The sequence below is a fragment of the Microtus pennsylvanicus genome, chromosome 7, assembly GCF_037038515.1.
Source record: "Microtus pennsylvanicus isolate mMicPen1 chromosome 7, mMicPen1.hap1, whole genome shotgun sequence".
In the NCBI taxonomy this organism is placed as follows: Eukaryota; Metazoa; Chordata; class Mammalia; order Rodentia; family Cricetidae; genus Microtus; species Microtus pennsylvanicus.
Genome location: NC_134585.1, coordinates 105,432,722 through 105,446,059, shown reverse-complemented (window position 1 = coordinate 105,446,059; position 13,338 = coordinate 105,432,722). Strand labels below are relative to the sequence as shown.

General features: G+C 39.6%; 1 protein-coding gene across 2 annotated transcripts in view; it reads left to right on the top strand.

Moving 5' to 3' along the window:
* Vav3 (vav guanine nucleotide exchange factor 3) overlaps nt 1–13,338 on the top strand; it is a 313,297-nt gene that overhangs the window by 246,069 nt on the left and 53,890 nt on the right. For both annotated transcript variants that reach the window (XM_075981573.1, XM_075981572.1), the window contains exon 20: nt 10,080–10,216. In XM_075981573.1, coding sequence (XP_075837688.1) covers nt 10,080–10,216 — 137 coding nt within the window. The remainder of the gene's footprint in view (nt 1–10,079; nt 10,217–13,338) is intronic.

Below are 13,338 nucleotides of genomic sequence, written 5' to 3'. Positions count from 1 at the left end.
GTGACCTCCTTGGTGTCAGTATCTCTGCTCAAGGTTTCCTGGCCACTGGGCTGTCCTCTCCTAGAACATTTCTCTCTGTCTTCTTCTAATTACAAACTCTAAGTAGACGGGCCTTTTGGTGATAAGCCAAGGAACAAACAAACCTCAAGATGGATGCGTTTTAAACATACATAGACTCCAAAACACTGTGGGTTGAGGGAAGTCCTTACCAACTCTTCAAACTCTTTTCAGACTTACTGCCGCAGTCTTGTACAAAGCCATCGATTTTGTATCATTAAAATCTGACAGAAACAGAGATGTATAATCTATAAGGATCTGTCTATTCAGGAGATAGAAAAAGAAATAGAAGCAACAGAGAAGTCAGCAAAGGGCCTGCTCTATCTGGTATACGTGATGAAATCACCAGACCATATAAGTGGCTTATGAGTTCATCTTCTTGATGCAATATCTCCTGACATTTCTTTGAATTTGAGAAGTAATACAGTTCTCCAGGTCCTCATCTGAGCACCCTGGATTTCTCTCCTGGATTCTGTTTTACCTATTCTGTAAGTTGTTTAATTATCAGTGGTAATAAAACAGCAGCACACTGCCATAATTTTTATTTTTAGTGGTAGTTTTAAGAACAATTGTCATCAATTCTTAATCCTCGCAGGTGATAAAAAATGAAGTACTAAAATGCCTGTTTGAAAATTCGCATTAGACCCCTGCAAGGTCGTGTTTTCTCCCTAAGATCACCATGCATTGTTAGTATATTTTCATTAATGATCCAGGTAGGGGTTAGCAAAACAAAGTTGAATGAATTGCAGAAGTAGTTTTTGTAATTTCTTAATATACAAAAAGTTATAGAAAGTAATACATTTTTAACAGAAGAAAATATAGGCTTTTAACCACCACTATTTATGTTCACAACTTAAAAGGGAAAACATGATTTTTTTTTCTTGCAAAACCTAAAATAATACTATGCCTACTTTTTTCCAAAAGGGATATATCTCCCAAAATAGGTAGGAATGAGGCAGTAAATAAATGTTGAATGGGTTGGGCAGAGTTGTTAGTAATTTTTCATGAAGCTACTATTTAAGGATGCATAGGAAATGCTTGGTTCTAAACAGAATAATTACCCACTGTCTCTCTCACATGAGCTTGATAAGACCTTTCTGCTCTAGCATCGTGTTTAATACTGATTTCAAGTATGTTGACATTATAGATAACTGCCTTCTTTGTATTTAAATCACACCCCCACTAGACAATCCCTGTATTCAACACTGTGTATGCCATACATAGGCGGTGGGATGAAAAATGAAAGACTGGCTAAGAACAGTTTTGTTCATTTCCTTGAGAGAGTCTGTCTTCACTGAAGAAGCAGTGAAATCACCAGACTATAGAGCAAGTGAGGAAAAGGTCACTGCTAGTAGGGTCATCAATTTTTTATGGTGAACAACGTTAGTGGGAAATGAGTAGTTCAGCTATAGAATGATGGGCTGCGTTAGAAGGTGTTTTATATTCAGGTGCTTTTGTAATCTGCAATTGCATGTGAACTTTGTGTCAACAGTCCCTGATGTTTTAATTGAGAAATGAAACAAAACCTAAAGTTCTAGGTCAGGATGTCTTTTCTATGCAAGGCCTCGGTGCTTTTCAAATGTGGAAGGATTACCAGGATAAAAAAAAAGTGTTTACCACAATTAGAGTATTAGAATCTGTGGTGTTCTGTTTATCAAGCAATGAGGTCACAGACAGCATTTTATCCTTTTCTTTCTGTGAGTTTAGAGAACAAATTTGTTATTTAAAAGCATTTATCTAACCTCATCCGTAACATACACTGAGAGTGATGATAATGATACGGTGGTAAATGACATGCATTAGCCACCCCAAGGAGCTCACATTCGTATGCATCAATTCACATCTTCAGAATTCAGTTCTTCTCATCTCCTTTAGAGGTTGCCCCTCCCTACTGAGGTGCGTGCACACACACACACATACACACACACGCACACACATGCATGCACATGCGCTCATGTGTACATGTACACAAATGCGCGTATTCATTTTCGAAGTTGTTTTTATTCTTTGAGAATGTCATAAATACAAAATATTTTGATTATATACATCCCCCATCCCTCCTGTACCTACAACCCCAGATCCAGATTCACGCCTCCCCCACCTTCCCACCCACTCTCCATTCTGAACCCTCTTTGTTAGTCTTGCTTTTACAACCATAGACATTTTATAGATGAATCATGATTTCTTGGCACAATTTATTATTTCAACATATTTTTCTTTGTAGTTCACAGTTTACATTTTAATCATTGTTACTTTTGTGTTTTATTATGCCCTTAAAATGCAGCTACCATTTCGTTAGTGTTTTTCAGATGACTAAAACGAAGTATGTGTCTCACCATGGGGGTAGCTTATTATGATTCATTTGAACAGGCTGAAGTAGTAATATAATGTTGATATTTAAGGAAAATTAAATTGTTTATGTAAAATAAGATGAGAAGTTAAACATTTAGTGAGAGCATTCATCCAACCATTCCACAGTTAAGGAAGGAAAGAGGATGATGAGGAAAAGCAGTGATTTTTAATTGCTAGGGGAAGGAAAAGTAATTGAGTTTTTGAAGGACAAAGAAATAGCAATATCATTTCTAAAATCAGTATTCTATTTAAATTAAAATTTTTATTTTTAATTATTTCTTTTCTTTTTAAAAACTAGACATTTTTTCTTCCCTTCCCATATACCCCTCTTTGCTCTCTTTCAAATATACAGCCTCTTTTTTCCATTAATTATTGTTACACACACACACATACACACATGGTAAGGCATATTTATAGCTGTATTCCCATTGCCTATGCCAATCTCTTCAAGTGAGTGACTTGAAAAGTTGTTGAGAAAAATGCATGGACCCATAAAACAAAGGGGGAAAGGAGGGTGTGGAGCACCTTTAGTCAATTTTGCTGTAGCTCTGTTGTTTTGTCCTTTAGGTATCTCTCATGAATGGACTGTTGCAGCTTCATTTTAATTGCAGGAAAGAAACATACTCATTTGCTTTGGGAAAGACAAGGGTTTATTTTTGGAGAGAGAGAGAAAACAACCTACTAAGACATCTAGGAAGCCACTCTGGATTTCTCTGCTTTCTATGAAGGACAGCACAGGAGGCTTTGAAAAGATCTTTTCAGAAAATAGTGATCCAAGTGTCTTTTCTTCTTTGAAGTCAGTAATCACTGTTCCCTGCTGGCTTCTCTATCCAGCATGCTTACATGGATGTTAGAATAAATTTGATCAACAGGCCCATCATTCCCCGATAAGAAGTACCCACTGGGCAGTTCCTCTGTTTCCTCTAAGCAACTGGTATCTCACATGCTTCTTCTAATAACCTTTGGCTTGATTGCCGTGTTTGGGACACTCAGATGTGGCCGGAAGTACATAATGATGTAGCTTAAATGATAATAATTTTAGTCAGATAGAGCTGAATGCCCACAAACCCACAGACCTACAGACACACAGACAAGCTGCATGTAGCTTCTCCAGGGCCGAGTTTCATAGATTTTTTTTCCTAGTTACTTAGTAATTAAGATTTTTAAATTTTTTCATTTAAGCTTTTGGAAACTTTGTCATTAGAATACCCTAGTAGGAGTTGCCACTTTCTGCCTAGCATTCGAGGCGATCTTTCTGCGTTTCAATCTTGCACCACTTGAAGGAGAGTTGTCTCCCTCTTTGCCCCATGTCTAAGGGGTCAGGCCGTGCTGAAACGAGCATGGTCAGGGGTGGGAGCTGTGGCTCAGACACAGTCTCGTGTTCTGTGGGGTGTTAGACTGAGGAAAGTGGAGCTGAACCAAGAGCAACGCTGAACCTAGCTTAGTCGCTGCTTCTAACCATGCACTTATCTTTTGTTTCTTGGTTTTATACTGTGAAAAATATGGTGGTTAGGCTAGGCGATGCTCCTGTTATTTGAAGTCATGCAATAGTGTTCTTTTTGATCATTAAAGGCCCAATGAGACAGCTTAGAGCTCTGCTCAAATGGTAGCCCTCACCCACCTAGGAATGAACATCCACTAGGCATCTCCAGCATGTCCTCCCAGACCTTTGGTCTGACATCAAGATTTTATAAATCATTAGTTTTGTTTTGTTTTTGTCACTAAGATGCATACCTGCAATGTTAAAGTAGTCCACAGGAATGTATATTTTTTGAAACCCAGTTGGCTACAATGTCTTTTTTAATCCATTAAAAATCAGTTTAAAAGGGTGTTAGTATATCTTTTACTGCTAATCCTCGGCTCACTAATACTTCAGTAGGCAATACCAGAGGGTGACTAATCTGTTTATGAAGTTGAAGGAAGGCTTCTATGCCTAATCCTTGTTTGTATATGAGCAATGACTGCTGCCTTCATTTGACTCATTATAGTTTATAAAAGGAGGCTTCTCTAAGATGATTTTTTTTTAAAAAAAAATCATTGATGGGAAGTGTTCCTTCTCTGAACAATTAGTTCTTTAGAGCAAGTTTTTTTTTTTTCATCAAATTATTTGCTTATGTCAGAGCAGATGGTTTCCATCCTGAAGCTCCTTTTGCATCTCAAGGAAGACTACAAATGCAGGAAGGAGCAGAGCTCTCTTGGAAAGAACCCTGGAAGGTGTGGAACACAGGGGAAGCCTGGCATCCCCCACCCAGCCTAGTCCTAGAGAGCCTGATGCAAAGATTGTTTCAGGGGGTCCCAGATGTCACTGAGTTGATAATAAACTTTGTGTGGATGTTTCTTCTCTCTCTGTCTCTGTCTGTCTCTGTCTTTGTCTGTCTCTGTCTCTCTGTCTCTCTGTCTCTCTCTCTGTCTCTCTGTCTCTGTCTCTCTCTGTCTCTGTCTCTCTCTCTCTCTCTGTCTCTCTCTCTGTCTCTCTCTCTCTCTCTCTCTCTCTCTCTCTCTGTTGTTTGTATGTGTGTGTGTTGTTTGTGCATGTGGTTGGAGGCCAAAGGAGGAGGATAACAAGTGAGCCCCACTTCACCAGTCTTCTGGATTCTCTTGAGAGAGAATCTCTCACTAACCCTGGGTATCTAACAACTCCCAGTGATCCCCCTGTCTACCCCCAAACCCCTGGGCTGTTGTTACAGGTTCACGGCCCTGCCCAGTGTTTTCACATGGATGCTTGGGATCCAAATACAGGTCCTCACGTACACTGCGAACTTTCTTCCCCACTGGACAGTTTCCAGCGCCCTGTGTGTTGCTTAAGGAGACTTGTTGGAGTGCGGTCAGCACTAATTACGGCACTGTGGTTGTCTCAAAAGCAAGTTTCCTCACAGTGAACGCTGGTCATGGGCTTCAGACGTGTATCTACAAGAGGAGATTTCAAAGCCTGCCCAAAATTTGGAAGCCCCAGCCAAGACTAATAGTAAATGATAAAACACATTTCTCAGGATTAGCCTACCCAAGACTTAACTAAACTAAATTTTTTTTTCTAAAAATCCTGTGGATAGTAATTCTAAAATTCTTTAGACATCCCCCTGTAAGGGAATCCATGACCTAGTGTACAGTTGTTTCTGTATTCTGCCGCCTGTGTGTTCTGAAGGCGACCCACAGGCTGGTGAAGGCAGGAGTCTTGTTCTTGTTCTGTGTGCCGCACTGCGGAGTACTCACAACACTACAAGAATGAGTGAATTAGTTATGCCTGTGATCAGCTTCTTAGGATAAACCAAGCACATCCTCTGGCATCTTGTAGGACTAATTATATTTTAATGTGGCGGTGTTTATATTTTAAATCAAGACCCAGGGGTGAAAGGCCACCTCATTACTGACAGCCTGTTTGTTCACTAGGCATCCTCCCTCTCTAAGTTATCAGCCTGTGGTGGCCCATTGCGTCCGGGCAGGGACCTCAGCATGGTGACTAGATGTTAATCTGTATTAAAGCCACCACTTCTCCCTGTTTACAGGATGCAGTGCAGGCTGATACTGTTGCTTTCACTGATGTTTATGGGTTTGAGTGAAAATTGCCAGTGAAATAGTTTTTAATCTGACAAGTTTCTAATATTCTCCCGAGAATTAACATGTTAAAAAGTGTTTAGAGGTCTTAGTGTGTGTCATTCCTAACGGTACTGAAATCAGTTTTGGAAAGTTTCAGGTTCTCCTTTAAAAGCACTTGTATTTTGTTGTTGTCGATGTTATGTTTGTAACTTTAGTGTTGTATGTCCTTACACATGTTCTGTTTAAGCAGAACTTTATGGATGTCACAGGAGTTTGGTCATTGTAATGATGCCATTTCTTTAATGTGCTGGATTCGTAAGGATGGGTTGGGATCTTTTCTTTGAGCATAAACTAAAGCACAATTACCAGTGTGTTCAAACTTAAAGAGAAAAATTTGCCACGGGTTAAATATTTAAGGCGTTACATATTTGTTACGTAATAATTTGTTGTAGGGAGCGAAGCAAGCCAAAATAAACATTCGGTGGGGATTCTAACTTTGGCTAAGCTATTTCACAATATTCCCTTAGATAGAGATAATTCTATAACGTTCAGGGAAGTTCCAAGATGGCCCAATGCAGTTATTAAAATAGCACGTGGTTAGTTTGCTGTTTGAGCCCGAGAGCAGTCGCAGGATGAAATCTCAGTCCTTGATGAGCAGCCCTGGGCTTGCACGAGCATTTCCATTGTTAATAATAGTCTTAGAACAGACAGAGAGCAGGTAGCTCTGAATCCCAGGGAAGGAGCTTTGCTGAGTGAGCTGTTGATTTAAATGTAGTGCAATGTATGGTTCTGGTCATCTTCAAAGAGAAGCATCAACTGTTTGTTTCTGATTATTAGCAATGAGGAAAATTCTGTTTCTGTTTTGATAGTTCATGTTCTGTTTGTTTTTGTTTTGTCTTTGTATTTCAGCAGCTCCTGATGTGTAGTCCGCCAAAGGAAAATATAATTTTTATTTTATTTTAGAACGTGGGGATTTTCTTGAACAGTTTTTGAAAGGCTGATCTATAAAACAGGGATTTGCTCTCTTCGGAGTAATCCAGATGGAGGGAGGCAGGTCAATGGAGACAGGCCACACTGGGAGAGAATCTTTTAGTAAGACAAATGATAAACTGCATGCCGCACAGTGACTGAGTTGCCATGGGGATGAGTAGGGCTTGTTCTGTCCTGGTCAGTTTCGAAAAGAGTTTAGAACCTGTCTGGCAGGCTCTAGGTAGGAGAGAAGGACCTCCTACTAAATCAACAGCAAATGCCTATTCCCAGGGCAAACATCTGTAAATGTAACTCACTCTCCGTTCTTGATCTCATTTATGGAGTGCGATACCTGCTGTGGTAGTAGGTGGTGCTAAGTATCAAATTGATAGCGGAGTGCTGATGGGAATATTTAACCTATTCCTCCTTTTCTTTCTAGTAAGATTTTAATTTCAATTACTGTGATTATGTTCATGCCAATGTTGCTGGGCCTTCTTTTTTTCTTTATTTTTTTTGGGGGGATGGGTCTTTTGGGAAGTACCCATTCTTCCCACCAGTGTTGAATGCCTGCAAAGGCAATGTGAGCATTTTCATCTCATTAATTGGCCCTCGTTTCATTCTTTTATCCTTTGATCTCTGCAGTTCCGTGGCTCTAACAATACATAGTGGTCAAATAGGAAGTATTAACCCATTAGAAACAAATACCACAGATTATTCTGGAAAGGACAAAATATATAAATTCTATTCTATCATAAGGTTACAATTAATTCCCAAGGATAAAGCATGTCGGTTGAAGAACCCTGCACTTGCCAGTTGGTTTGTAACTAAATCGAGACTTGCTACAACGTACTTTTGAAAATGACATGGCTGAACCTTCATCTGGCCAACTGAACACATTTTTATTTTAGGAACAGGCTGAGCAACTTGTCTCTGTTAGTGTGCAATTAGATCAGCTGCCCTTAGGAAAGTAATAGCTAAAAAGATAGGAGCTGGTATAAAGGAGGAACAAGTATCACCATGCTTTCCTCATAACCACTTTGCTACATAGAGCATTTTTCTTCATCTGTCCATGTTTATCTATGTATTCTTTTCCATTTTCGGTGTTATTGTTTTATGTGTATTATGGCAGTCCAATCTATATAAATAGACTCGAGACAGCATCACTCTGGACCTGACTTCTCATAGCCTTGTATCCTAACTGGAGTTTTTTATATTATAATCTCTAACATATGCTTAAGTAGTGAACTGCCATCAAAGTTAATGTTTTTCTCTAAATATCTATAAGTATGTATTTATTTTTCATCATTTCTTTTTGAGAATGTCTATCTTGGGCATGTTGACAATCAGAGAACTCTCATTACCATCAGGTGTCACGTAGACAGCTGCAGTGAAGGTCACAGCTCTCCAATGGCCTTGCTATTCAAGGTCAGATGAGTTATTTCAGGCTTAAAAACTAGTCTTTCTTGCCTTTAGCATATTTTTTAAGTGGAAGAAAATCAAAACTGCACAGGGAATTTACCAAACTGGATATTTTCAAAGCATTGACGATTCAAAATTAAAACAGACGAAGTACAAATCAGAGCCTAAAGGTAGGAAGACCCATTATGCAGCCCAGACTGCAGAGTAAGAATTCTAGGTTCTCCGAAATCCTTCTTCGCAGCCTGCAATTTTTCACATTGGATTTGTGTATGGGAGGTGCCGTAGTAGCAATCTAATAGACTATAGAATAAGCCCTCTCTGTAGTCCAGGCGTTTAGCGTGTGGAAAGGAAGTCCAATGAGTGTTCTGCCCTGAAGAACTCACTTGGGGTGCTGCTTGGGGAAAAGATAATAAAGCCTGTTGTTTGTATTAGGGTGCTACCCTTATAATATCCGGAAGGGAAGCTAGCCATAGAAAATTAAAGTAGAATTAAAGTCACCATCCCTCCAGGGGTTCTGTGGCCCTGAAGCAAAGGGGAGATGTAGCAACTTATATTGTAACTTTAAAGCCATAGCAACTGAGCTGTAGTGGAGGGCAAGCGGATTTCAGGCTCTACCTTCCCGACTGGAAGGACAAGAATGCATTGAGCAACACTTTTGTTCTGCTTCATTTATAGCAACTCGCCTGTTCTTGGTGGGGAGTAGATAATAATTGAGAAGGGTTTTGAGATCTCTATAAACTTTTTGCTGGAACATTCCGTGTAGCCTTTGAGAAGTATCTGGGATACCCAGAACCAAACGACAGTCACTGGTCCTCCATATACTGAGTACAGTGCTTCTACCGTGTCACCCCAGTCATGAGAATTAACACTCCTCAAGTATAATAATTAAGAATTCATGCCCCCAAATGGTACGAGGTGGTGATGGTTATGAATGATTTCTCTATTAGAAGGGGCAGCAGCATCTATAAATGAAAAGTGACTGTGAGGTTGTACATTTGTGGGCAACATTGGGTGCAATTAGCCCCCTGTATAATTTAAGCTGCCTGCTCTCTGAAATGAAATATTGAACCAAGGCCCTCATTGCCCATGGAAGGAAATGCAAGACAGGGATGGATCTGTGTTTTTAATATCGCTGATGCTATTGGCTTAGACATGTTCCATTTGTTGGCTCTGTTTTGCAAACTTAAATTTGAGCCCAGAGAGTTTCTCCATATAAATGTCTCAAGAATTGCAGTCACACATCCATCACCTATTTTTTTTTCTTTTGAATTACAAAGATAACCTTAAGATAGGAGCCTTCTACTGGGCAGTGCGATACATACATAGTAAGGGTGAGCCTCCTTAGTGATGAAATCAGCCAGTGCCCAAGAGAAAAGTAATAGGCAGAAAGGGTAGAGCTGATGAAAAAATTGATTCTTTTCCAAAACGTGGTGTGTTTTTTATGAAGCAGGCATCAGCTCAAAGAGAAATATTTTTTTTTCAACCAAAAGGAGACTGGCAGTGAGGGAGGGAAAGGTATATAAAGGACCAGGGGGATAAGCATGTGTCTTATTCTTGCACCATCTCAGGCGATGAGGAAGTTGAGAAGTATTCCACCTGTGGTACTTTGGATGTTTCCTTGAAGCTGGCAGAAGTAAACACTTTAATGCTAATAGTGGACTTTACTTTTCCTTTCTTCAACGCACCTGTACCCTCCACACATCATTGCCCTTTCCATTGCAAACAGTGTGTTGTTTTTTTTTTTTCAGGTTTGCCAAAGATGCAAGTCATTAGGAGCTACACTGGGACCCCACCCCCAGCTCTCCACGAAGGACCACCATTGCATATCCAGGCAGGAGACACTGTGGAACTGCTGAGAGGCGATGCACACAGTGCATTTTGGCAGGTACTACTCAGACGATAACCATTCTGATCTAAAGGGTGATTGACTATATTGAATACAAAATCAAACTCTTGCCTTTAAAAGCTGATTGTACACTTCACCTTCGGAAACCTTACATGCGTTGGTAGGGTTATTTATTAAACTTCCCCCATGTTGGCCATGAGTGTTAAAACACTAAGGAAAAACAGTGTCAGTGCTGTGAGTCATAATTACCATTTTTATTAAAAATTCATACTTGGCTGGAACGTTTTCCCAAACCTAGTACCTGTGGGTATGATCCAGCATGCATAACTTTCATATATTAAGAGTTCAATCCATGGAAGATACCTGACTGACTTGCCAGTGGCCATGTGGGGCCCTGTTTGACTGTTTGCATACTCACGCATGGTACCTGAAAAATTTTAGAGACTCTCTTGGCATTATTCAAAAATATATGAAATGAAAGAAGTAATTGATTTTGTTGATATTTGCTGGTGATAAAAACCTCTCTTTGCTAAGATGCCTACATCTGATTTAGGTATTTTTGTTGAGGTAAAACATGGTCTAGTATTAAGATTTCATATAGCTGGCTAACAGAATGTTGTGGCTTGTTAAGGAGGCCTGTATTGTCTATATGCATAGAAATATTTACCAATAAAGTTGAAGAACATGTTAACTATCTGCTGTAGTTGAAGATAACAGGGGAGGGGTTGAGATTAAGTAGGAAGGGTGGCATGCGAATGAAATTTGTTCATGGACAAAGGAAAAGGACGCAGAGAAGGACCATGGGACAAACTTGCACTGTGCACATGAAAGTGGCATCTCTCTTATTTATTTGAACCGTTCCACTCTTCTCTTGTCACTTCAGAGTGCTCCTAGACCTAACACTTACTGCCTCCATCCTTGCACCTGCTGCCGCCAATGGCTTTCCCAAAATCCCAACATTTTTCCCAAGTATTTTTCTTCTCATTTATCATTCTTCCCAGAATAGGAAAAGAAAAAAAACAAATTAAATATTTCAACTCTTAAATCCTTCCACCTAAACACAAAACAGCTTCATTTGTACCCACAAGATCCCCTTATTCAAGACTTTCTGTTTGAATTTTCTGTCCTAATTTTTCTTTCTTTTTTTATTGATTTTTATTGAGTTCTAAATTTTTCTCTGCTCTGCTCCCTGCCTCTCCCCTCTTCAACCCTCCCCCAAGGTCTCCATGCTTTCAATTTACTGAGGGGATCTTGTCTTTTTCTACTTCCCATGTAGATTTGATCCATGTATGTCTCTCTTAGTGTCCTCATTGTTGTCTAAGTTCTCTGGGATTGTGTCATAAATTATTAAGTTTGTCCAATGGCATCTCTTCTATAGCATGTTTCTGTGTGCACTTTCCTCATATTTCAAAATATATAACTCAACACTTTGTCTCATTTGTTCTTTTGGGTTCCTTCATTCCCTCACCCTCTGTCTCTTCCACTCACAGGTGAACTCATTGGGGAAGCAGGGTCTTCTCAGTCTTGTCTGTTTTTGTTCTAATCACCGTCTGGAACCCTAAAAGGTCTATACCTAACTTGTATCAATAGTGCCACTTAGGAAAAACAAGAGCTTTGAGATATATGATAAACCATACATATTTGAAGTGTATGATTTGATAGCTTTTTTTGTGCATGTGTGGTGAGATCACTATGATCAAGGTTATATACACATTCACCCATCTCAAGCATGTTTTATATTTATTGATGATGTTCTGGCTTTCACTTCATCCTAATGGAGGCCATAGGAAAACAATCTGTATCCTGCTCTATCACCTGCTGCTTTAGTCTCCTGAGACAGGGTCTTTCAGTGAACCTGGCACTCAGCTAGCCGCTAGTGAGACACTTGTCTCCCCCTCCCACAGTGCTGTGGTTACAGGTGTACATGACCGTGCCCTGCTTGTTACATGGGTTCAGAGTATTTGAGCTCAGGTCCTCATGCCTGTGCCATAAGTGTTCTTACCCCCTGGGCCACCTCTCCAGCCCACAGTTACTGTTCTCTGTATTGAGTTTCTATCCTTGTAACTACCCTTATTCTCAGTTAGGCTTAGAGTTTTCTTTATTGTATCCTATCAGAGGTTTTATATAAACGACTATGTTTGCTTCATCCTTTCCAGTCTAGATGCCTTTAAGTTCTTTTTCTTACCTTGTGGCAATGGCTATAATATCTGTAAGGTGTTAGGTGCAAGTGATGGTAAGTGTATGATGGCTGTATTTCTGATCTGAGGGAAAGCATCAAGTTCTTTACTACTGAGTATGATGTTACCTGGGCTGTAGGACATTTTATTTAAAGTACAAAGTAAATTTCTTTATGAGTAAGAAGCTGACAGCCCTTATCTGATTTTTCTTCAGTTAGATAAGATAGCTGGTCTTTTTATAAGAATCTGTACGTTTTATCTGTCATTAAATTTAATGGCCTGATGGTTATAATATTAACTGTTGATTTAGCATCTCGAGTCTGTAGTGGTGACACCGCGCCATTATTCTTCTTTCTAGCTCCGTTCTTTTCTCCTTGGATGCTCTGTTGGTTAAGTCTGACAAATTGACTATGATGTCTACTGGTCTCAACATAGAAGTAGGCAATGGTTTCTCTCTCTCTCTCTCTCTCTCTCTCTCTCTCTCTCTCTCTCTCTCTCCCTCCCTCCCTCCCTCCCTCCTTCCCTCCCTCCCCCCCCCCCTCTCTCTCTCTCTCTTTCTCTCTCCATACTATAGATTGCTGCTCCTGGAAATATTCTTATTTTCTTCTCTTACTTTGGGTTTAGTTAACAGTTTGAGAGTTTTGTTTTTAGACTCTTAGGGTAACACATTTGTTTATGACTTGTGTATTTTATTTTGCTTTCCTTTTCTAACAGGCAGATAGTCCTGGGAGTTCCAAACACTACTTCTACTGCCTCCCTAGGCTCCGATCTACTTCATTTTACTTTTAGTAGGCTCAGAATGTTTTCATTTCTTCTTCTGGGATTTTAGAAAAGAGACTATTTACTGGTATTAAGGGATTTTCCAAATGTTCTTAATATCTTTGCTTAAAAGATATTGATTGTCCCCATTGGTATATAAAAATATAAAAATTATTCAGGGTAATAGCAACTTGTGATTTTTCTCTTTATGTATCTATTACATGT